Raw genomic sequence first — 26,289 nt, 5'->3', positions numbered from 1 at the left:
TTCGTGGGAGAGACCGGCTGTAAACTGTGCTGCATCGGTGCACAGCAGAGTCAACTAAAACAGGCTAGACGGAGAGAAATTCAACTGCATCCAAAAATACTCATCACTTGTACTCTTTTCATCAGTTGACATATGACCAAAATATGCATTGCACAATAGGGCTGTAATCAAAGCTGATGGATTCCCTTGCTGAAAGATGTTGGACTGCAGTGACGGGGGGCATCAATTTTGGGTACAAGTGAGAGAACCCCTATCCAAAATATCTGGACACTAGATGGCAGCCATATTGAGGGTAGAGTCGGTGAACAGGTATCCAGGAAGTGACGTCACTAACGCCGGAAGCCGGAGGGGGGAGCTTCAGAGAGCAAGATGGCAGCGAAATCTGATGGCGTGGGGGTCGTTACCGGTTTCGCCCAACTGCACAACCTGGACGAAACGGTGGGGAACGGCGAAGGGGAACCCGGAGAGAGCAGCTCCATTCACATCTGTCATTGCTGCAACACCTCGTCGTGTTATTGGGGCTGCCGGAGCGCCTGCCTTCGTTCTCTCCTGGGGAAGGGGAAAGAAGCCAGGCGGCCGCCGCCGCAGGAGGAGCGCCTGTGGCTGGACTGCCTGTGGATCGTCCTGGCGCTGTTGGTCTTCTTTTGGGACGTGGGCACGGACCTGTGGCTAGCCGTCGATTACTACTCCAAGCGGGACTACCTTTGGTTCGGGTTGACCCTCTTCTTCGTGCTCGTCCCGTCGGTGCTGGTCCAGATCCTGAGCTTCAGGTGGTTCGTGCAGGATTACACCGGGGGAGGTTTGGGGGCGGTGGAGGGGCTCAGTAGCCGGCGAGCTGCGGCTGGCTTCGGCGCTGGCGCCCATGGCAGGGACAGGTGCTGTCGGATATCCGTGTGGATCTGGCAGTCTGTCATACACATCCTGCAGATGGGACAAGTATGGAGGTAAGGGTGGCTTTGGGATTGTTTTTTGTGTTTCGCTTGAACCTAAAACGCAGACCAGTCCTCCCTTCCCCTCCACGCCCCCCTTTCCCCCTCTTGTCTGTGTGTGTGTGTCACCTGAGTTAACCCGGGGTGCTTGAAAACGCAGGAACAGACACAGCTGCGTTTCTGTGTGTGGCTCAACGCGGTTAACGCTTCTTCCCCCCACCCCCGCTGTCCTTCGTTGTGGCTTTTCTTCTGCTGTTGCCTCCATTTGAGAAGGGGGTTGCTTTTTTTTGGGTGTCTGCACCGCCGCTGTCTGAGCGCGGCAGCGGGTACGTGATCTGGGGGGGGTGTCTCTCAGTCTGCTGGAGAACCTGCTCGGGGTTGGATTTTTTTTTTTGCAGCGCTGCTCTTTTTTTTTTTTTTACCGTCGAGGGTTTGTGCTTAGTTCTGCACACGATAAAGTTGTTGGAAAGTTTCTCTTGTTTAGCTAAAAAAAACTTGATATGCGTGTGTGTGTGTGCTGGGTAGCGAAGCGCGCAGCCGAGCCGAGCGCTCGGTCTGCTCTAGTGCGTGTAGTCTCTTCTCTCTGCATGGCATTACTCAAGCCAGACTAGACAGTTATCCTGAGATTTTTTTTTTCCCCGGAGGCTGGTATTAGCACAAATGTTAAAAAAAAAAAGGTGGTAGGGCCATTATTCGTGGGCGCCTGCTGTGGTCTTCACTCGCACCTGCTGTCCCGTTTCGTTTGCCCTTGCACGGCTTTTGAAATGCCAGCCTGGAAAGTACGTGTCTGCTGGGTGCAACGTTCGTGCCCACCGGTGTGGCAGTCGGTAGCCGAGCGCGGTCCGACAAAATGCGGACCCATCGCTACTATGACGGTAGAGCGCCCGCGTTTCCAGTCGGATGCGAAATGTGCAATCTGATCGCCCTTTCGTCCTGAAATCTTCTCGGTACGCGTCTGCATTCCGGGAGGGTTTCACAGCTTCTGTCTGGGGGCTCTTCGGAAGCGCTAGAACCGGGTCTTATGATTAGGGTTCCGTGCGTGTGATCAAGGGGTTTGGTCATTTTCCCTGGACTTTCGGGGGGTTTTTTTATATAAAAGTGGCTTTGCATTTTTTTTTACAAAATATTTTTTGGTGGTAGTGCGTCAGGGACGAGGGAGAGCAAGGTGGCGGTACTTCCTTTTAAAGGTGAAAGCTTGCGGTTTGAAGACCCGATATTAATCGCTTTGCGGTGCGTAGCCGAGATTGAACCGCTGCATTGTGTACGTGAAGCCTTGATTCTTAATGCATCTATGCTTCCAACATCTGTGCCTACCTATGTACATGTTTTTGTTTCTACTTTGGGGCTCCTGTACTAAATCCCAGTAAATGTGTTATAGTAGTCCTAAATGAAGCTTTCAAGAATAACCCATCTGTTGATATTTAAAGGGTATAATTAGAGCTCAAGATCCTTCCGAAAAACATCCTACCTATTCGTGCGTTTGGTTCAGTCTCCTAATTCATTTTCATAAAACGGTGATCACAGCGCTGTCTCTTAGAGCAAATGTTTCATTGTTGTTTAAACGTAGAGATCCAGTCCTTTTTTTTCCCCTGTGGTTTAAATGTTTTTTTTTCCCTCTTCTGTCCTGGCTTTATGCCACCGTATGTCTGCCATCAGATAAACACTTGTTTATTTGTCACCCTGCACTGTGCCAAGCTATCCAGACAGCTTGCAAGCTCCGCATACTAGTTGTCGGATTCTTCATGTAAGGAGCTCTGGTTTGGCTTTAATAAAACAGGACGCCGCTTGTGTTCAACAGCACACTGCCGTTATCCAGCAGTCCAGCACAGCTATAAGGGAGATCCTGTTGGAAGGCTAAAGGTTCAGAACTTTGCCGTGTCTCTACGTGTTTGCATTATTACTTTAAAAGCATAGAATTAGGTAGCTTATTTTTCCCATGTTAAAAAAATGAAAAACCGAGTTTGATATTGTGATGTGTTCAAAGCCAAATTAGCCTTGGAATCTGGATGGTTAGATTGCATTATGGTCCATATTAGGTTATGAATGGATGATTTATGAATGCTTTTGAGAATTTGATTTACAGTGTTGACAATCTAGGAGTTCCTGTTGGATTTGTCTTTGGACACTTTTTAGTGTGGGATTAGAGCTATTGGCGTGTTGACCTAAAGGTAAATCTGCTGACTTCCCTGCTACTGCATTTATACAAAAGCTCAGACTCAGATATTACAGGATATATTTGTTGACTAGGCTAGTTCCTTGATAACACTGTTTCCAAGAAAGGTATCATAAAGAGATAGAAGCTCATTAAGCCACTGAAAGAGTCTGGGTTGAACCTGGAACATAGTGTGCAAAAAGCTTTTGGAATTAGATCGTTCAAGCAAATTGTCATTATTAAAGGTCCCTCCTTGTCTGATTGAGGGCTATGTGATGGAAGACAGCAGCAAGAGATCAACTTATAGTTTGTGTTTAAAACTGATTTTAGAATCCTGACACTCACCACCTCGGTTGCAGTCACATGAAATTGAAACATGCTTTATATCTGTGCTTTTATTACTGATGTATATTTTCTTTCAGATTGTATAATGACAATCACATATTTTGAATGGCACGCTAGAATGTATAAAAACAGTGTTTTGAGCTTTTAATCCTCCTTGTGATATCAGGGTTGTCCAAGCTGTTAGAATTAGTGAGAAATGAAAAGTGTGCTGATTGGCAGACTGAATATTGTCTAAATCCTTCTAAGACTTCCAGTTACTGCTTCATTGTGCTGTTAGGTCCTCTTGTTTCTTGTGGAGGGAATACTCCCAAATGCAAGTCTAAAAGAAAATGTTTTTTTTTAATAGCATAGCATCTTTCTCTGCTGACTATCAAAAATAACTTGTAACTCAACAGATTGCAAAGTTGTTATAAGTGAAATGGCAGTATATTTGTAGCACGTGTATGAATAACTTATCGAATAGGCATTACCTACGTAAACTTATTATGCTGATTAGCTTTTGGCATCGGCAGAATTCATCACCATGGAATCTGCTATGAAACTCAGATGATAGTATCATTTGGTGTTACAAATAATACATTTCTATATCTGCCAACGTATTGTTTGCACCAGGTTGCTAGTGCTGTCTAGTAGGACTCTGTCCCATTCCTCTTATAGAGCCTGGAAATTGGTCTCGTAGCCTTAGAGGTCCTAGAATGTAGCCATGGGGTGAGATTACTATTGATGGAAGTGGAGCTCTGTAGTGACTAGACACTACCTGCCAACTCATCACATGTGGATCTCCCCACTGAATGATCTGTCGTACGCAGTAGTTAATGTATTATTCTGCATGTCTGTGCTGGAGTCACTGATGTCCATGGGGGTGTCAAGACCAAAAAAAAACTTGATTTATTTTACTGCTGGCAAGTCTGCTTGTGGTAATTAACCCCAGCTTCAAGCACTCTGATGACATTAAAGGCATTTTCATCTTAATATGTGGAACATATTGGGTCCTTTGTTTGTTTTTCGTTATTGATTTTTACCAAGCTGGATGTTTAACAGGTTTACCTCATTGCCTGCGCCCAATCAGCTTTCTCACTAATAAGGCGATTGAGTTCTTATGCGACAAACTCACTGCAAGTGTTTCACTGTCTGGAATGATCAATCAGCCAAAATGATGCCCGAAACATTTAAGCAATATTTAAAATAGTAAATGTGGCAAAGACGTTTTAGGTCATAGTGTTCATGGTTTTTGTGCATAGAAAAAGAAATACTAAAAGCACACTTAAGCGTTTGCATATTTAAAAAAAAAATAACATTGCATTGTACATGAGCATGTGTATCTTTAGTGATCATTGAACACTTACGGATGTACACAAATCCTAGGTACAGTAATGGTTTACTGTATTGCACAGTGCATATCACCGGCAAAGCAGAAATACAAACACTGGAGTGAAAAACTCCAGTTAGGATCAGCCAGCCGTCCTTGCTAATCAGAGTTCCAGTCCTGCTTCCTGCTCCTATCAGTGTTCTTTCAGAATAATGCGACAGGTATGCTGTGAACTGTTAATAGTGAAGTATTAAGTAATGAAAGGTAAATCATAAGGATACATGAGGCTAGATGTCAGGGTGTAACATTAAGGCAAAGTTCTGGATTGGGAGAGAGAAGCTGTACATTAATTTAAAGATTGTTATGCACAAAAGTGTATGAACAATTTTGTTTGGCTTTCATGTTCTTCCACCGTACGACTATTAATTCAAAGCAGTTATTTCTTTTTACGTAAAATGGCACAATTAATTTTATTTTCTATATTAAAAATCCCTTAGTCAATGCAGCATCAGAGCCTCAAAATAAAAAAAAAAGTTTCTGTGTTGGTAAAATTACTAACACATTTTTACAGTAATTTCTTAATGTATTAATTATTATTACTTATTTTTAAAGGGGGAGGATAGCATGTGGAACATTCAGATTCTGTAGTACAGTATATACATTAAAAAGTTTTTTCACATATCCCAGACATTTATGAATTTTATGAATTTATTAAAGCCAATCTATGAATTGGCTTCATTACTCTCCTCTCCTCCCCACTGATGGCTGATGTGTGGTGAGCGTTCTGGCGCACTATGGCTGTACTATGGCATCCAGGTGGATGCTGCACATTGGTGGTTGGTGGTTACCTGTGAAGTGCTTTGAGTGGAGTGTTCAGAGAAGTGCTACATACGTGTAAGCAATTATTATTTAATAACTTTATTCTATCCTATTCCTTTTCAGATTCTTGCAATGTTTAACCATGTTCTTGGAATCTGTTTTTGCTTCAGCACACAGTGAAGCTCTATGTTAGCACAATAAGGTCAGAGTGAATACACCTCTTGCTGTGTTTTTCCCACCTCAAACAACTTTATTGCTAAAATGTGATAATAAACATGTATCTGTAAATCTTCCCAGCAGGGAATATCAGTTGTAGAATTGCTATTTGCTGATGACCTGCTAGGAGGGCATTCTTAATTGATATTTGTCTAATTATTTCTTCAGGATATAATCACTGTTCTATGAACATACAATCCACTAAAGGATTACCAGAATAGATTTAATAGAAAAAAATAATAATTTTCTGAAAGTCTGTGAAATGAAAAAGGATCATTGTCTCACAGAAGAGGTTAATCCTATAGTTTGTTTGCTAGTGTTACCATACTTGGCTTTTACTTGGTACTTATAAAAATTGACAACCCTCAATATTATAAATTGAACTTATTTTTGATTAACAGTGATAGTAGAACAAACTGTTATTGTAAGCTGTTGAATTGATAGCAGTCTTGGCAAATAGCAAGAGTATAGCAGCACAGAACAGAAGCAATCATGATAAAGACTTGTGGACTGGTAATACAAGATAACAGCTGTTTGGGGCAGCCAGATGTTTTTGTACTTTGTTAATACTTTTAAAAACGACCATTAAACAAACCAGCAAACATAAATCAATTTGCCATCATTGCAGTGTTCTTTTTAATATTTTCAAATAATCTACACCATAATTACAATGGCAAGACTGTTACCTTCTGTAAGTAGTATACTGTACAAATCTTCTAAATCTGTTCTCTGGGTTGTGTCTTAATCCAGTATAAAGCAGGCTAAGAGCAATGTGACATGAGGGGATATGTTTTTTCTTGATATTACAATCTGTTTGGTGTTACTGAACTCATGAACACAATGTAAACTGTGTCAAAGGCAGAATAAGATTGATTTTGTGTGCCAAGGTAAAAAAATATGCTGAAGACTTTTCCAGCCAAGGAAGTTCTCTCCTAGAGCATCAACTAAGAATCAGGCAGGAATGTTTTATTTGATAAAGTCTTTACTTGTAAGCAGTGTAAAGAGTGTCACCATAGAGGAAAATTCTCGTGAAGCTTTCTCTCATCCTTGGGGCCAGTGTTTGAATTCCAGGAAAAAGATTTGTCTATTTTTCTGCACTATTATAAATGGTTTAAGTCTTCACCTTCTAGAGTTTTGAAAATAAGAAAGGACACATGTTCTTAAATTAGGACGAAGCCTTTTTTGTGTGGTGATTTTTTTTCCCACTAGGGCTTTTATTCCTGAAATTTGTGTCCTAGTAACACTTTCTAGAACATTTTTTTTGCAATAAAAATGACATTATTTCACCTTCAAATTCAAAACTGTTTTACTTAGACAAGTAGGATACCACTGTTCACAAACAGCAGATTCTGTTAAACAAGTCAATGTTTTATCTAGACTAATCAAACATAAAAGCTTCTGGCAAGACATATTCATTGATCATACTTTAATAACGTGTTTCTTTCAACCGCAGCTCAAAGTGCTTGCAGTACCATGGAATCACCAGTTTGTTGTATTGATTGGTTTGCATGAACCAATGCTATGTAAGATATTGTCTGTAATCTTTCCCTACTTCCTCTATCCAAGGTGTGAGTGTATGAAACTGGCAGAAGGAAAAGAGGTATGTTTGTTTCCCCATTCTCACAGAAGTTTTTCAATAAGATTTTTTTTTAAACCAGTTTACTGCTTTAGAAGACTGGCCTCCTTTATTATAGTATTAATTTGCACATTAACACTGATAAAGGGGAGCACGTCCTCTCGGCAGCCACTCCAAGAAAGCCAACAATTACCATACAAAGAAGCCTGTCACGTTTAAAGAGATGATGGCATTCAGCTGCATAGACACTTGTTTAAAAAATACGAATAAGTATGAAGAAAACAAATCAAGGGATTTTTCTTTTTTTTCCCCTCGTGTCCTAAACCACTGTCGCTGCTTTTTTTTCCTGGTTTGGTTTCCTGGGATACCAGCGTTCTGCAACTGTAGCCAAAGCCTGTTGTCAAATCTCCATCGAGTTCAGATTGTAAAATGCAAAAACAATGACGAGAAAGTGACACAAAATAGTAACACCCGAATTAAAATGCTCCAGGCGCTTTCCTGAGTGAGAAAAGCATCATTTAATCAGCCCTGGGGCCAATGGATTTCTGAAATATTAGGATACAACACAGACTATTCGTTCCACTGGAAGAGCTCTACCCCCTACTGCCCATCATCCATTGCCCATTTCCATGTCCTCCAACCTGATATCCAGAGACCCAGCCTTTTATCCTGTAATTGCTACATAAAATAGCTGCCTGTTTTTTTTTTCTTCCCACAGTATGCAATTCAAAAATAATAATATCCAGTAAATTCTACCTCTGTTCCTTGAGGGATCTCAAGAGCCTTTTCATTTCACATTGAAGTGTTCCCTACCCCATCTCCTTTTCCCTGTGCTAGTTAAAGCTATCATCTGTTAGCTTCACATAAAGCTGCACTTGACCTCCATTTCTGTCAAGGAAAACGGGAACATCTGCCTGCCTCCCCACTATTTTGCAGTTTCGCAATGACAGATAAGGGAATTTTTCAAGCTTTCACTAAGCCTCTACCTGCCTCAATTTTACTCAGTGAATTCCACGGCACTTCACTTGTGATACTTGTGGTCTTCTCTGTCGCACACCTTTTAATACTAATTCCTTTCATATATGTAGTGCTTTTCATCCCAAAGTGCTTTACAGATAGGAGGGTATCCACTTCATCAATCCACATGGGTGACACACATACATGCCTGCAAATATATAACAGATAGTTATGCATTTATTTTTGGAATTGTGGTATTTTTGAATTTACCATATAATTTTACCTTACTTATCAAACAACTTTCAGTAAACCTTAATATTAATTCAGAGGTTTTATTTCTGAGACGAATATTCCAGTGTTTGTATCATAAACTTTCTTTAGGACTCACTGAGAGTAAAGAGTAATTCATTCTCAACTGATGTTTACTTTGAAATGAAAGGTGAACAGTCACCCATCTATTTTCTAACTGCTTCTTCCAGTTCGGGGTCATAGGGGAGCCGAAGCCTATCCAGGTAAACAACAGGTGCAAGGCAGGATACACCTTGGACAGGATGCCACTCCATCAAAGGGCAGACCATCTCAAAGAGAGACACATCCAGTTTTCCCAGAAACCAGTTAACCTACTGGTATGTTTTGGGAGGAAATTGGAGCACCTAGAAGAAACCAACATGAACATAGAAGCTCCACACAAGTAGCACCCCAGGAATTGAACCTGCTAGGCAGCTTACCACTGCACCACTGTGTGGACTGTGAACAATCATAAAGTAACTTAATCATATTATTTTGAAAATATTTATGTTAAACAGGTGTCTTCCAACTTTCTTGGCAGTTTGGTCTTCCACAAAGTTAAATCAAGCGGCCTAAAATGAACAGGAATTTCACATCATGGGCTAGAAAAGTTGTGCCAGAAGCACTCAATACAATGGTGCTCTTTTCAATCAATGCATTTCAAAGAAAAAGAGGGGCTAAAAACTGCGATATGTGAATCCTTAAAATAATCAATTCTGAAATTTTTCTCATGATCATTTCATTCTTATGGTTAACTTGCTGAGGGGAGTTTTGGAGTATATTCTTTAGAAAGTCAAAGGTTGGCTATATTTGAGATGTTAGCCAGTAATACATCCAACAAAATAAAACGAAGCAGGAAGCTATCATTCCAGAGCAAGAAAAATCATTCATGGGATATTGGTTGCAAGATAATGATCTACAGCATAGTATTTTCTAACTTGGGTAAATATATCTCTTTCAATGCAATTATGCAAACTATTTAAAATATTCATGCTTATCTTCTTTCTTTGTTCTCTGTTGAAAGAGCATCATGTCTATTTTTAAGAAAAAAGATAAAATGATTCCTTAGGAAACCCAGTGAGCTCACTAAAAAAATAAAATCCCACCTGGCACTGTAATCCTCTGAAAGATGCAAGAGTACATTCGAGATGTTAGCATCACTCCAACTGCATAGTAGTTAGAGACATTTTTGGTTCTCTGTGTTTTGTACTAATTGTCTTTTTATTAGTAAATCTGCCGAGTTGTGTATGTTAAGTTAGAAGTTCTTCCCACCAATTCACTTCTCACATTTGCCAGTATTTTGTAAATGCCAGCATGCAAATAGATGTAAGGTTATGTAAGGTTGTGTGTCCTGGTCGCAAATAAACACAAAGAACTGAAAAAAATAAAGATCTCTTCCTTTTCTGTAAACCGTTTCTACAATATGCATTATAATATATGTTTTTATCTGCACTCCGGATTACTAGGTGGGAATTAGAAGATTAGAAGATTACAGTTTAGTTTATCTAACTGTAATGAAGAAAAACATGTGTAATTAGATTGGCCACCATCCCAGCAGCTTTGATAATGCGACACAGTAGTGCCAGTTGGAAGTTTTTCTTTATTTCTTCAGGATTTATTTTTGGGTGGATGATCCTGCATCACAAACTGTAGTGTGCTACTGCCGTAGACATTAGTGAAGTGATTGAAGGCATTGCTATCACTAATCACTAGGAATACACTAAGTATAGGTCAATCCTATTTACTGTATGTGAAGTCCTGTTGGATCATTTGGCATGAAAAGTATTATAAAAATGTAAGCTGATTGTTATTCTGTTTGTATATCAGCCAAACAACTGTTTTGAGTTGACTGAATTTTAGCCCTAAAACCATTTTTTGTACCGTACAGTAGAAATGGATAAAATATTTCTTCCTTTCAAACTTGCTCTCAAGAACCTTGGATTTTCAGTGGTACACTGTATTTGGAAGGGTTTACAGAATTGTTAGGATATTTCTTGTACTTCTAACTGTTCTAGTAAAGTAAGTCTTCAGTATTGTAAATTACAAACAGTACACAGTTTGGACTGCACAGCCTCAACACCACGTGGTACGGCTGTGCAGTCCCTAATCAAATATTTGAACTTGAACTTTACTGCCATATGTAACCGGTACTGGTACAATGGAATTCTTACTTACAGAAAGTCTCTCGTTTGTAAAACAAGTGTGAAAAACAAAACAAAGTGCAAACAGTGCATCAAGACAATGTACAAACAAACAATAGACAATGTGCAAGTAAACATGCAGACAGTTTGAATGTAAACAAGACAGACGTGTAAATAATGACTGGAGACGTACAATAAATAAATTACAATGAGGTAGATGGTGATGGTGTAGGTGTGGTCCGAGGGGGATGGCTAAATGTGTTCGCCAGTCTCACTGCTTGTGGATAGAAGCTATTGAAGAATCTAGTGGTAAGTGACCGTATGCTCTTATATCTCTTGCCTGAGGGCAGTGGGGTGAAGAGCTCATGCCCGGGGTGGTGACTGTCCTCTGTGATGGCCAGAATTCTACCACGGCAGCGGTCCTCATAGAGCTGTTTAATCTCGGTGAGACCGCAGCCGATGATCTTCTGGGCCATATTGACCATTCTCTGCAGTGCCTTTTTTTCTCGCGAAGAGGTGTTGCCCTACCACACGGTGATCCCACACGGTGGTGAGGACGCTCTCGATAGTGCAGCGGTAGAAGTTCACCAACTCATTTATTGGCATCCCCCATCGCTTGAGGCACCTCAAGAAATAAAGGCGCTGCTGAGCCTTCTTCATGATAGAGTCAGTGTTCACAGTCCAGGTTAGATCTTTAGAGATGTGAATTCTCAAAAACCTAAAGCTGGTGACTGTTGATCTTATTTGTGTAAATAAAATATTTTACTCATCAGTGAAAGTATCTACACGCTTAATATCCTGTGCAATGCAGTACTGCGGCTGGGTGGTGCTATATTAATTGCAAATTAAACCTTTTAAAATAAATTGTGCTATGGGATATCGGGGTATATTATTTACCCTTAGTTTTTACAAGTATTTCAAATACTGATGATTTGCTTCATCTCTCTGTCCATTTTCTAATTGCTTTATTCAGTACAACATTGCAAGGGAGGCGGAGCTTATCCTGACGAGCAATGGGCAAAAGGCAGGATACACCATGGATGCCAGTCCATCGCAAGGCACACAGAGACCCAAAAATGCACACACACCAGGGACAGATTTCTTGGAAGGTCATTAACCTAGGAGTATGTCTTTGGACTCGAACAAAACCAGAGCACGTGGAGGAAACTGACAAGAAGACGGGTAGAACATATAAACTCTGCGCCCTGTGAACTCAGGGCTCTACCGTTTCATAGGAAAATGTAATAATAATTGACAAAGGGAAATGTGTCTCAGAAATATTTGCCAGTTGGGCTTTGTTAAAGACACAATTCAGTCATTGCCAATGAGGCAACACAACTAAGTTAATTAAGGGGACCCTTTTGTCATCTTAGTTTTACAACACATACACTTTATGGAGCAAATCCCTTGCAAAACCACACAAATAAGTGTGAGGACAGTTTGTTCCAAATAATAGTAGCCAACACAGTGAACTACTGCAGATTATTAAGCAGTTTTATCAGTAATTTACATTGAAATGAACCCAAAAATAGGACCATAAATGTTTTGTGTGATCTTTAGTTTGTAAGATTTAAAATGTGGTCGTAAACTAGATGTAGATGTAGGAAAAATAAAATAATTATTATGTGGAATTGTTGCTTTTTTGAATTTCAAAAGTATTCTTATATTGCAAGAATTGTGCCAATTGTGTGAAAGAATTTAAGCTAATAATTGCAGACCTTTGCAGTCATTTCCATATTACCTCCAGTATATCTTGACCTTCTAGCTTTCTTCTAGTGTGACATAAGGATCTCCATTGTTTTTTTTAATGTAGATATGTCAAAGACCTTTGCCAGACAAGGTCAGGTGGACGTACAGTATTGATTTTTTTTTACCTAAGCCCTTGTTTACAGGCTCTGATGCTCTCAAGAGATGGCTGTGGTGTTGCACTGGAAAGGTGAAAATTCCTGTCAGTGGTGTATGCACCTAATTGCCCATATTCCTCTAGAAGTTCTGGAAGAAAGCAGTTTCCAGTCATTAGGGACACCGAAATGATTTTTTATTTCCTTAGGGCTATAGTAAACCCCGTCATGTTTTTATTGTTCTTTATCAGCAAGTGTTGTGAAGTTATTTTCATGCGAGAAATGCAAATGTTTAGTGGGGTGATTCTTCTGTAGTCTTTTCTGACAGGCTTAATCCTGGTTGGCACCTGGTAAAATGAGATGAGGTCAAATAGTTCAGTAAAAGATCTTCACAAATAAAAAACAGAGACATGGGGTATTGGCTCCAGAGAGAATGGCAAATTCTAAAAGACATGGAGGCAGTTGAAGGTGGGTTTCAAGGCAGGCTGACCATGCAGAGAGAACCAGGGAATATGTTGGCATTCCCATGCTAGAGAGGGGCTAAGTCTAGAAGCCTCATGCTCCAACTCAGCCATGTCTAAGTTAGGGCAGGGCAGCAACTCTCCTGCCATACCTTTAATCGACCACTTTATGTAATCAATACAAAACGTCAGGTTCCGGGAGCAGTTGGTTAAATGTCACTTAAAATACCTGACATATAGTTGCCTCCTACTAATAACCTGTGTCTGCATCATTCTACTGCATTTGGAGGTGACCATAGGCATGTGTACAGTGGCACCTTCGTCTTCACTTAGCTTTCTTGCAAGAACTTTAAGCAGAAGATACAGCCAACAGTTTCCATGAAGGAATGTGTACTGTGTATGTAAGAAAATATATATATATATATTTCCCGTTTTTGTATTCTCAAGTGGTAAGAAACTTAAATGTTCTCCGCAGGAAAATCGCATCTTCTAAATTATCCCGCACCCACTGTAATTGATTTACATTGCCTGATTGCAAATTCACTTTGATGATGTAAGTCGAATTTTGAATATGTACATACATGCTGCCATAAATGTGGAAATCTGCGGTGTTTCCCTTCAAGACAGCCATGTTCTCCCAGATGTATTTGAAGTGTAAAAGGGAGTCAGCTGTAAATTCACAGGAGTCAACAAAGTGCCAGCTCAGTTCCCTGAAGAATCCTTGGGCTGATCCTTAATACAAATAAGGTATTTGGTGCCAACTCTTTCCCACTTTCCTCCAAGGGGCCGAATGTGAAAGGCTGTCAGGCAGAAAATAGCACAACTAAGATCTGGAACACTGACAGAATTTAGTATCAGATTCTGCTTGGAGTCCTGATTCACAGTTTAGCATTCAGCTCAAAACCACAGGTGTCTTTTTGTTTGGACAAGAATAAAAAATGGCTTTCCTGTGACTCTTACCTTTTGCCTGCAAAAAATCGGAAGCGGACCCTATTAAATAAATTTATTGGTAGTCCCCCTTCCCTGGTATCGAAAGCACACAGGACCTTCAAGTGGTTTTGCTGCTGCAGGTGTCTTCCTTTTGAATCTGCTGCTGTGCATTTTCAACTTTATTGTTGCTCTATGAATTTAATATCACCTCTTCCCTGGAGAGATCCTTGAAATGTTCTGAGCCAAGGTCTAATGGCTAGTAACACACAAGCAAACCCACTTGAGCACTGCAAGCAGCAGTGAGCAGATAGCATTAATTGTTTCGTGAGCATTACCTGCAGATGCAATGAAGCGACCGTGCAAGTTGATGTGTAGGCATGTGTAATGCATAGTGGTGGCAGCTCAGAATAGATCAAATTCCTCTTAAATGAGCGGTGTGTTAACAAGGACGATCACAAGTCGGTGCCTTTATATCATTTGCAAATTCTATGCTATATAAATTAACAATTCAGATGTTGCAGGGTACCACGTATGTCACAGGCTAGAATACAGGCATCATTATACTGTATACAGTATCTCCTTTTGAAGTAAGACATTGTTTACTTTTAAATGATGCATGACACATGCAGTGCTTTGCAGTTTTTTATTGTGTTGCTTTAAAGTTTGCAGTCATTACACTTAGAAATAAATATTTGTTATACACAAACCCAATCCATGCATTCAAAGCAAAAAACAAAAAAACATTTAAAATTTATTTTGGGACACAAAATCACTAAAGTGCACACAGTTAATTAGGTGGTTTCTTTCTGCAATAATAGTTTCCTTGATTTCACATGCATACATTTGTCTCTCTGAGAAAGATCGTGAATGTCAATATTCACTATGGCAGTGAATGGCAGTATTCAACCCTGAAGAGCAATGAGCTTTAAAAACAGCTTTGGAATAAGGCCCTATAAAGGTACTGATCAGGAGAACGGTGTATACAAATTTCAAAGACCCTTAGTATCTGTTTGAGCAAGTCATTAAGAAGTGGAATCACCTCGATACCTCATAGACCAGACTGGCCTTCCAAACTGCCAGTCAGGTAAGAAATGGTATGCGACTGTGTGGGCAACAGTGACTTCGAAAGAGCTACAGAGTTCAGTTGCTGAAATGTGAGGAAGTGTGCAATAACTCAGTCGTCACTCCACAAAGCAGGCCTTTATGGCAGAGTGGCGGCCATCTCAAATCCCACATGGAGTTTGCAACAAAGCATTTATAGGGAAAGTGCAATGCTGTTTTTATATTTCGGGGTTAGACATAATCAGCATTGATGAGTGCGTTCAAACCACAATAAAAGTAAAATGTACACAATAACTTGTAAAACCTCCAATTTACATCACAAAGTCGACAATTTTCAGGTATGCCCAGCACCATGTTGTGTGATTCAGAATGAGGCAACAAATGAGGCTTCCTGGAAGCGAGTTGGGACCTTATTACATTTTAAACAAGCAGACTTGTGAATACATCTCTTTTAATCCAATAGAAGTAATGCTTTTGATTCTGTTTTGCAGACAAGTACTACTCATTAACTCTGCCAACACCATCCCTACTGTCTAGCATATTGATGGCAGTGTTATGTAGAATTCTACTTCTCATCAGTTGGGAAGCTTATCAAGACTAATAGAAACATTCATTAAGCAAAGTACTGGCAGGCAAGTCGTAGTGGAAAACCTGTTTCAGAACTAGAAGGGAGACAAAATTCACCTTTGGGCAGGACTGTCAACCAAAGCCCAGGGTCAGTACTACACTGGAGGGGCTTAAAAATAAATAGAATGTCCTATTGAGAAACTGTGAGAAGACTAGAAAACTTATAAGTGATAAGTGATTCCCAAGCAAGTTGAGACAGTCTGAGCAGATCTGCCAAGAGGTTGGGCAAAAATTACACTGGTCCAGTTTATTGATTTGTCTTACTAAAGATGATTTAGACTTACCCATAAAGACTTGCCACCATAATTGCTGGCAAAGGTGCATCCACCAAACATTGAACTATTGTGTCTGAAAACTTATACTTTCAACATATTAAAGTTTTTCTCTTTATGTTTTACTGGTATTTACAGTAACTTTTTTCCCCTTAGGTGTCTTCAGTTTGAGGATAAAATTAAGTTTTAATAAATAGTAATTTAGTAATTTATTAAAATGGGGCATCATACCTTTTCAGGGCAGTGTACTTTAGTATATAACATTTTGTTAAATGTAAAAATTATTGCTGTGTGTTTTTGGCCTTAATCTATCTTTACTATTGGTTCTCATGAAGCACTTTCCTAACTAGCAAAATATTTCATTGCTTTAAAAGTTTTATTCATTTTCTAGATCCTGATCACAAAACATGCTTTAAAATCTTTTCAGAAAGATTAAACAGCTTCTTTGTTGAAAGATGTTTATTCACAGTTGCATATCATTGATGTGATCAGAAACGGATTTCCACAAAAGCCAGACAAATTTTAGGCCAGCATTCTGAAAGGTTGTAGGCAACCAAGAACACAGTATGTAGACAGCATGCTGCACACGACTCCAGCTGGCACACAGTTTAATTTGAGTCTTATATGGAAAATGAAAAAGAACATGAAGAAATTATATAAATGTAATCCGTAACAGCTACCAAGGCTGAACAAAGCTCTGCTTTTCCTATCTACTTAATGAAGCAAAGAGCTGTAGAATTCCTGCCCAAGCTCCAGGACTCAGTTATCACTGCCAATGCCGATTGAGGGTGAAGATTTCCAACAGTGGTCAGTAGTAATCTTCTCATAGTCATTGCTGTGTGTTGTGATAACAGCACTGTCCTGCAATTAGCCACTGCTTTCTTCAAGTGTTTTCAGGCCCTTGGTCCCGTTTTGGCCTCACCACACTCACACCTGCACACCATTAACAGGCCTCGCTCCTGCCTGAACACGACATAGTCTGCGTTCTTCTCAGGTTTATAAAGAAGAATTATTACTACTTTATCACTGAGCTCTGCTGCATTGATCCCATTAATGTCTGCTACAGAGCGTGAGTTTAGGTTTCATTCTAAACTGGTAGAAATTAATATGAGAAATTAGATTTTTACACATTTGATTAAATTAATTTTGGTGCGCATAGAATTTTTTCATAATTATGGGTAAGCATGGCTTCTGTGTCTTGACTTTTGCTTAGGTTGGTTAATTATTTAACAAGTGAACCCCTCTCTCCTCAATCATGAGCTCAATACAGATTAGTACAAACATTGAAAAAAATGAGAAAGCTTCCCTTCCATGTCCATATTAGACAAATAGTGTGCATTGGCTTGTTTTGAAGCTCTTGATGGATTACATAGGCTTCTTGGATAGTCGATGGTTTTAGGGACATTATACCATGGACAAATATAAAAGAATGTTGGAATAAATGCCTGTCTTTGATAATTGCTATCTATTAGAAAAGCCTTTTTTCTTTTTTCCACGTGTTGTCATTCGGTACCCTTAAGATCCAATTCTCTGTGTACGTGTCAGATTTGTTCACTGTTGGTGTCCACTTCATTAAGTATTTTTGTTACAGATGTTTTAAAAAAATATTTTGGGCATTGGGTTTATTTTGTTCTGCTACAACCATTTGCCTAAATATACACCACTACCAAACCTGAAAGAGGTGACATTAATAAGCACTTGAACACTTAAGAGGGCACTTGGGAGAAAGTGAGAAAACAGTCACGGCAGAGCAGTGAATAACAGTCAGAGCTGCAAAGTAATGAATGAACATTCAACTACAACGATCCCAATACTAGTAAAGACAGTTGCTGTGATTGGTTTTGGCTGGATTTACTACTGTAATATGTTTTCCAAAACACAGTAGTGTTCTTGACTCGGCAGAGGAGACTTTGTAAAATAAAATACAGCACACACAAAATTTAGTCGCTTAACTGTTAGGTCTACATGAATGCCACCAGCCCTTAGAGCACAGCATCAGCCATGGGCCTCTGTGAAGATCAAGGCCGTAATTGAGTGGCAGTGCCTGGATTTGAATTGCCATCCTCTAGGATAAAGGATACATCTTTAAATCTAAGTGGAGATCTGCTCAAGAGTGCTGTTGGGAGTCAGTTTCACAGTATTTTAGTACCTGATACCACACTGCTTCTTTGAGAATTATGTCTCATTCAGTGTTAATGCACTAAAGTAGAAACTATACGTAACAAAAATACTGCATTCAATAAAGGTCCAAGTGAAATATTTGAAATCCAGTCCTTTGTGATATTTTGAAGGAAGAATTAGACTTGTATAGTGGTAAAGAGGGTGTTTTGGGAACCTGTTAATTTGCAGATTATAATATAGGTTTTATAATACTGTAGTACCATCTAGTTCTTTTTTAAAGGGCTGTTCTTAGAAATCAAAATCTGAGAATGAAACCTGGAGAAATGCTAATTATTTTTGTGCAGAAACTTTATAATGTTTTGATTTCTGGTTTTAAACCGTAATCTTTATTTTTAAACCTAACCACAATGAGACATAGGATTTGATATTTAGGAGCTCAAAGGCCCTTCAACATGTTTTTCAGTGAAACACAAAAATGTGCATCATTGTTCCTATCAACAGATCTCAGATCATTTTGTATAGCACTCACATGTAACTACATTACTCTTTAATTAAAGCAGCTTTTATTATTCAGAATCACATACATTTGGGCTTTATCAGAAAGATGCCAGGGTCTCATTTGGTCATAAACCTTTTTCTTGTATGTTTTTTTTTTGCCAGATGCAAAGTTATGTGGGCATCTAGGCGGCACTGTGGTTAGCATTGCTGTCTGGCAGTGCTTACGCCCTGGGTTCAGTTCTAGATCTGGGGTGCTGCCTGCGTGTTGTTTGTATCTCTCCATGTTTGCGTGGGTTTCCTCTTAGTGGTCCGGTTTTCTCCCACGGACCAAAGACATTCTGGTAGATTGATTAGCTTCTCAGAAGAATGAAGTGGTTAGAAAATGAAAGGATGGATATAGTTATGTCTTTTGCAGGAAAGAAAGCAGTATCTACAAAAAAAAAATGCAACTCTTATTCTTAACCTAAGGTTTTAGAGTCTCCATATTAAGCGATTTCCCCCACTGCCTTCCTGTCCAGTATTTGGTGGTGTGTAGATTTACTGCTGTGCGGCATCTCAGGGCCGCTGACCGTCCTTGAACATGCGTTCATCTAAAGCAGCATTATAGAATAGTTTGCTTTTTGGTATTATATATAACTATATCTGTGTATGTGGTGTATACAGTGCTAAAAAAATTGTGAACCCCTCTAGGTATTCTTGCATATTTTAGTCCTAAAACACAATTAGATATTCATGAAGCCAGAGAAGAGCATTTCAGTTTAAGGGAATGTCGTACACCAGCAGCCTGAACCTGATTAGATTCAAACAGCAAAGATTGTGAGAGGACCTAACAAAAATATCCAAAATCCTGAAATATCCTGTCTCGGGCTCCCCCTTGGGCTCATTCAGAACGAGCATAGAAATATGACCCAAGAACAGGAGGTACTTGTTTACCAAACAGAATTGAACAGGTTATCCCAACAATTTTATGAAGCTTATACAGTGGTTTCTTTCAAGAAACAACTAAGTGACATATTTGGATCAATTTACTTCAGCTGTTCTGTTGTAGATCAGCTTGTATGTTTAGGATCACTGTCTTGCTGTGTGACGCAGTTGTGTTCAGCTTCACCTGACAAATAAACGGCCTGATATTCAGCTCCGGAATATAATGATACAAATATTTATTGTTCCATCAATGACAGCATGACAGCAAGTATTCCAGATCCTTAGGCAAAAGAGCAGCCCCAATACGTTATACTCTCACGGCTGGGATGAGGTTCTTCCTTTGGAAGGCAGTATTTGATTTCACCACACAAAACAAAAAAAGCTCAACTTTTTACTTGTCTGTTCAGAGAACATTCATCACTTATTCTCCGTTATGTAGGTGCTCTATGGTGAACATGAGACAGACAGCATTGATAGTTTTAGATAGAAGTGTTTTTTTCCTGGCTGCCCACCCTTTAAAACTGATCTCATTCTGTCTTTTCCTGACGGCTGAGGCATGAAGACCGACACTAGCTGCAGTAAGAAAAGCCTGCAGATTCCTCGTTGTTCTGTGTGACTTCCTGGATGATTTTATGTGTTGCTCTTGGGGATATCCTGGCAGGACGAATGGTCTTGGTCTTAGTTGAGTTACTGTGGTCATGAACATGTGTAGACTATCTGGCAATGGATTGAGTCCAAATGTTTAGAAATGTTTTTTGCCAGCAGCAAAGAAACTAATAGCACAGTACTGGTTCCATCCTCATAACTGGCAGATATAGCAATAGTGGTCATATTTCAGGGTTATAGTAGTGCTTGAGCATTTCACTGCCAGAATAAATAAGGTTAATAATACTACCTTGGAGATATGGAAGGAAGCTGCGACTAGAATACGTGAAAAACTGGCACGGGTCTGATTGTTGTGGGGAGGAATGGGGAGGCCGCTGGGAAGGAGAGAGGGACGGAGAAACGTGTTACTTGGTTATTGTGTTATTTCTCCAGTGTTCTTCATTGAAATCAAAATAAAAACTTTATCTAAAAATGGTTTTATAAGCCTTTTCAGAATGATGAACATCAATATTCTTTTTCCTTTGAAATCTTTTTGACATGATTTCCTCTATGGTGAAGAAAACTCTCACTTTATGCAAGACAGAGCTCCCAAGACTCAGTCCTTTTTTTGTCTGTTCCCTCATATACAACTGATTGTAAATACCCCTTAATCTTGAAAAGTAAACTAGGGGTTCACTTATTTAGTGTACATTGATTTTTATTTGCCCTTCCCCCACCTCATAGACCATTTTACCTCAAAATACTGTACATTAAATCAGTAAGTATAAACCTGTTTTGTTATGCAAGAAAATATTTCAATTAAACAGTGGTAAGAAATTATATTATATATATATTTCATTGCCCATTTCTCAGCACCATAGACATAGTTATAGCTATTGTGTCTATAGTAGGTCAACATAGTTTACCTAAACATTGCCTTACATTACTCTTTGTCGATGACAGGTCTTGTCAGCAGCTTTTATTTGTCTTAAACAGTTGTCATGCCCCTGAAAAATATTGTCCACCACTGCGCTGAAGGAACAGTTCATTTACAGCCCAGTATACAATATGAAGCATTTGGTAGAAGAGTTGTTTTCAGGATCACTCTAATGAAGACTCTGCGATTAAATTAAAACCAGTCTGTTGTTTGTGGTCATTTTCTCTCTCCAGGCAGATGCTTTTCTAGTATTTCACTTATGCTAAAATCATTTTAACAGCTTCGCTTTCACAGTATGTTCCAGCTTTTTTGGCAGGTGTGTATGTGTTGCCGCAGTGTGTCTGAATCATTTGTTAAAATTATAATTTCTACTGTTATCAACATGGTTATTTTGTCACAACATGATTTTAATCACAAAATTTAGTTTATTTAATTGAGCTTTGTTTGTTTTGTATAGTACAGTTTTTAAAAACTTGTGTACATTTCAGTCTCATGCCCATATCATTACAATTTCCACCATTCATTAAGCGAAGAATTCCAGTATTTTGTGATCGTTAATGATTTTTGATTGAATAACTGTGTAGCAGTTTTGTGGAAATTAGGAACCATCTGCAAACTGATCATTTTACAGGAACATGTCATTGTGTTGTTCATATTTTGTTGGAAGTATTGTTAATTGTTTAAAGATCAGGTATAGTGCAGTTAATGTGCTTGATCCTTACAGAGTTCCATTGGCTCCCTACCCCACTGGGAAAGTGGGAAAATGTCACAGGGTTCCCTAAAATCTGGTCCAGAAATCCTTTCCATCATGCATTTCTGTCTGGAATGAACCTGTTGGGATGGGACTGAGGTACACAGTAGTCTTATTCAAGGTCAATGCTGCTATTCTACTGGTGTGACTACTGGGTGAAAAATGGGAGAAGCGCAGGCTTCTGTACAGTAACTGATCTCTTTGTACTCAAGAGCAAAAGTTAGATGTAAACAACAAAAATGAAGTCTTAAAAGTAACAAAGACTTTTAACTCATACAAAATAGTATCGGGCAGAAAACAAACTTATTTCTCTCCAGGTTTGATATGCTTGATATTTATTTGCATATCAAATGAATGGTGTAATGGTGTCATTAAATCGATACAGTCCTCATATGTTTATTCAGAGATAAGTGAAGGCATATTTTTGAGGTTTGATCATTTTGAGTAGCAAGCATCATCAAATCATCATGCTGCCTTTTAACTCTCAAAATGTCAAGAAACTGCGGTGCAATATTTTGTAATAACCACGTTGTTAGTTTCTGAAAAATGTTGGAAGTCAGATTTGATTAATATAAGCTTGGGTGGGAGCACCAGGTGGGTCAGACCTGGCTTCGCAACCCTTAGAATTTTGCCCTTTTACGATAATATTTTCAGATATTAGAGAAATCGTTTTTAATATCATAAGTGGATGACTGTAGGGTATTCAAAAGGCTCTAATATAGAGATCTTGAAAGAGGCTTTGAAATGTACAGATGCTTTTACGACTTGGCAGATTTAATGTTGCCTCTAAGGGAGAGGTATGGAGTCAAATAATTATGTCCTTTTTTTTGGGGATGCACCCCCGCAAAAGATGAAAAAGAAATTGTTTGAGGTTTTCTATGATGTGCTACAGCTGTGTGGTCAGGCTTTCTACTGCCGAGCTCCTTGTTCACAGCAGGCGTCTGAATCTGTGGAGCTAAGGGGGCAAGAAAGGACCATCGAGTCAGCACGCCGGCATCCATTAGCCACTGCACGCAAGTCCCCAGGCATGCCGGCTCCAGTCGTCCCTACCACGTTCGTTTATGCATACTGTAAACAGGCTTATATTCCCGAGAGGTGCTTTCCACCCCTCCTTACTATTTTCCTCTCCGCCAAGTGTAAATTACATGCTAATGGCTGATGATTGCTACTGCATCCGCTTGTACTGCACGCAAGACTGCAGACTTTTGGGCCCCAAAGCTAATAAAATACTGTGATGGTTCTGTGTTTGGGCACACTCTTGCTCGCTCTCACATGCATGCGGACACATACACGTTCACAAGCGTGTCTTCTCTCACTGTGCAAGGATGCGAGGCTGTGATTGCACTTGTGTGATGCACAAATACTAGAGGATGCCTTGCAGCTTTCTGTGTCTGAGGAAGAGGGCTGAAAGAGCCTGGATATGCTGTGAATTTCATAAGGTCAATTATATTTCGTTCATTGGCTATTCATCTAGGATGCTCGACATTTAATTGCTTTTATAGCCACAGCCATCTCACACACACACACCTTTCGGCCAAAAAAATATTTTTTTCTCTGAGAGCTATATTATTGCAGATTACCACATACAAATAGCCGCACTTGTTTTAATTATAAGTGTTTAAATGGAGGTAAAAAAACATATCTTTCAAGTTATAATTCCATAGGAGAGCTTTTAGTCCACTGCAGAATTTCTTAAGTAGGGTATGCCGACCTGACATTCTGAGTGTGTGCAAATCTGCCCCAGCGATTCTGATCGTGTTAAACTGGTTTCCATCAAATGTAACAAGAATTGCACAAATATTAATAGCAGTTGAAAATTGTGACAGAACCAAAACTTTTTTCTTCAAATGCAAAGACCAGAATGAATTACTAGTAGACAGCAATGTGGTTTTGCTGTTTGCCAGTAGGTGGCTTCTGGGGATTTTCACCGCTTGTTCCTTGGTGTTCCATCGCATTTACAGTACAGTATAGGGGTAAGTATTCTAACCATGACCTTAACTTTGGAAAAGAGAAGACGTTACATACACATAGTACATTTAATAGTTTACACTCCTAATAATCTCCACCTATGAATTGGCTTCATTACTCTGCTCTCCTCCCCACTGATAGCTGATGTGTGGTGAGCGTTCTGGCTCACTATGGCTGCCGTCACATCATCCAGGTGGATGCTGCACATTGGTGGTGGTGGAGGGGAGTCCCCATTACCCGTAAAGCGCTTTGAGTGGAGTGTCCAGAAAAGTGCTATATAAGTGTAAGCAATTTTTATTACACTACACTTGTATAGTGGAATATGTTTTTGTCCTCTCCGGAATTGTTGTACGAGTGTAAACATGATTCCATTTACATAGAAATATTTATGTTAATAAAAAAGAATCTGACACTTTTGATGTGAATGGTTATAGTTTACTTTTTTGTTGCAATTTCTGTAATAACACATTAAATGGAGTAATTACTTTTGTTCCAATCTTTGTTTTAGGACTAAAACAAACATGCACAATATTACATGACATATTATAATGTGAATGAGCTGGAGTATCAATATGTTTTCTGTTTAGAATTTGTGATGAAACAGCAATTAATAATGAAACAGCAAATTTAACCATTTTGTTTCCAATTCATGTGCCTTTATTGTTATAATTATGATGGCCCATAAACTGATGAAACAAATACATATTGCATAATACTAGCAAATATAATGAGCACAGACTTCTCATATATTATTCTACATTCAGGATAGTTACAAGAATACTACTGTATTGATTTTAACAACAAAAAAATTGAAGCTTGCTTAGAAGTGAACAGACAAAGAAGCTCCAATCATTAAATAACATTGTACCATTCATGTACATTACATGTCTGGATGATGTCTTATTTATTCATTCTAAATCTAAATTAATTTGTAAGTATGTTAGGCTGCCTGTCTTTGTATTTACATGTTCTGCACAGGCTTGGTTGGTTTTAAAGTGTTCTAATTAAGTTTGATCAAATTGTCTCCGTGGCGGCAGTCAGTCAATTAAATTATCACTTGACAGACCAGACCCCCCTCCTGAGAGCCTGGCATTCTTTCAGTGAAAGAAAACATTAATATAAGAAACCGAGTGCTCCGTGTTTCAGGTGCTACTAAAGGTTAATGACTGGAGCATGGAACCAGAGCAATTCCTGCTTCCCTTCGTTGACCTTTGATTCAGGGAAGGCTGAACCTTTAGAGGATCTCAAAAACAGTATTATCTGAATAAACAACACTGTGACCTCATGTTGTAGCAGCTCACCTTTGTGTCCACTGTCTTAGTGGGTGTGAGTTTATTACATTTTAAACCGCCTCTTGAATCCATCTGCTATGTTATTGTGTGTCTTGCTGATTAGTTTTTGTAATGACGGGCTGCAGGGGGGCCTCTTTGAAGGAGGCCAAGAGGCTTCCTTGCTCTTGTTTGATTTCTCAATTTGAACCAGATGGTGCTACATAACTTTGGACAGCACACAGAGCTCAGATACATGCTCTGTACAGTAAGCTGTGGCCTCAGTCCATGTGTGTTGATTTGCACAGCAATGGACTTGAATTACATTTATCTGGATGAATGGCAAAGGAATTTTAAAGCCTTGGCATCATTGACTGATTAATTATTGCATTCAACCAGTGTTTCAAAGATCTGTGAACTTGAAGAATAGTGGTTCAAGAGTTCTTTGTTCTTCTCATTATCAAAAAATATTTTTTACAAACATGTATTAATAATTATGCATTTATTGTTGCTATCAGTGCGAAGTTGCTTCCTCTTAAAACATTAGCCAAATCATTTGCTAAACCGGCACTGAATCTGCAAGAAAAATATAAACATTGGTTGAGCGACTAAGACGAAATATATTTTCTGAGAATTTGAGAATTTTTGAGAATTTTTCCTTACTTTTAGAATTGGTTCCTGTAGTTCAGTTTCATTTTTCTGACAAAAAAAAACTGATTTTAATAAAAGGTATTAGTATATTTGTTTAATACAATGCTGAAATAAGGAGGCACGAGCTGCAACTATTGTTCGTGTGCTCGGACACACTGTCATTTCGGTCACTTTTCATCCACCAGACTGCTTTGATGCCTTTCTCTGCAGTCCTCTACAACATCTGCAGTCATCTCTGCATCTTTTTGTTGGCCAATCACGGTAATTATATAATATTTAATCATTTAGATAATCCTACCATACATAATGAAACTCACAATGTGAAGTTAGCAGCAGGCAGACCGTTTCTCAAGATTTTTGATTGCTAATTCCCTGTAAACATTTTGAGATTTCTTATTCAAAAATAATAACTGATCTGTAGAATGATAATCCAATCCATTAGTTTTTATTTAAACCACATTTTTTATATTAGTTCACAAATTTCTAAGCCAGACCCAGATTGAAGTTTGCAGTATCTTGAAATTCTAATTGCCATTCTTAAGATCTTAGGATTTTGTGTTTTGAATTGTATTGTGTCAATGTCTATTGAGTTACAAAAACATTTATTTGGAGTGATATTACCTCTGTGATATTGGATCATTCTTCTTTTTTTATTATATCA

At 39.0% G+C, this 26,289-nt stretch overlaps 1 protein-coding gene and 1 long non-coding RNA gene across 2 annotated transcripts in view; both read left to right on the top strand.

Moving 5' to 3' along the window:
• xkr6b (XK, Kell blood group complex subunit-related family, member 6b) overlaps positions 1-26,289 on the top strand; it is a 171,033-nt gene continuing 144,744 nt past the window's right edge. The window contains exon 1 of the mRNA XM_015345452.2: positions 1-944. Within this exon, the coding sequence (XP_015200938.2) occupies positions 370-944 (575 nt within the window). The 5' untranslated portion in view covers positions 1-369. The remainder of the gene's footprint in view (positions 945-26,289) is intronic.
• Positions 951-26,289, top strand: part of LOC138223335 (uncharacterized) — a 37,113-nt gene continuing 11,774 nt past the window's right edge. Inside the window, exon 1 of the long non-coding RNA XR_011181775.1 lies at positions 951-1,876. This is a non-coding gene — a long non-coding RNA (uncharacterized lncRNA). The remainder of the gene's footprint in view (positions 1,877-26,289) is intronic.

Source organism: Lepisosteus oculatus, chromosome 2 (assembly GCF_040954835.1).
Source record: "Lepisosteus oculatus isolate fLepOcu1 chromosome 2, fLepOcu1.hap2, whole genome shotgun sequence".
NCBI lineage: Eukaryota > Metazoa > Chordata > Actinopteri > Semionotiformes > Lepisosteidae > Lepisosteus > Lepisosteus oculatus.
Note: the sequence above shows the minus strand (reverse complement) of the source record. Positions and strands in the feature narration are given on the sequence as shown.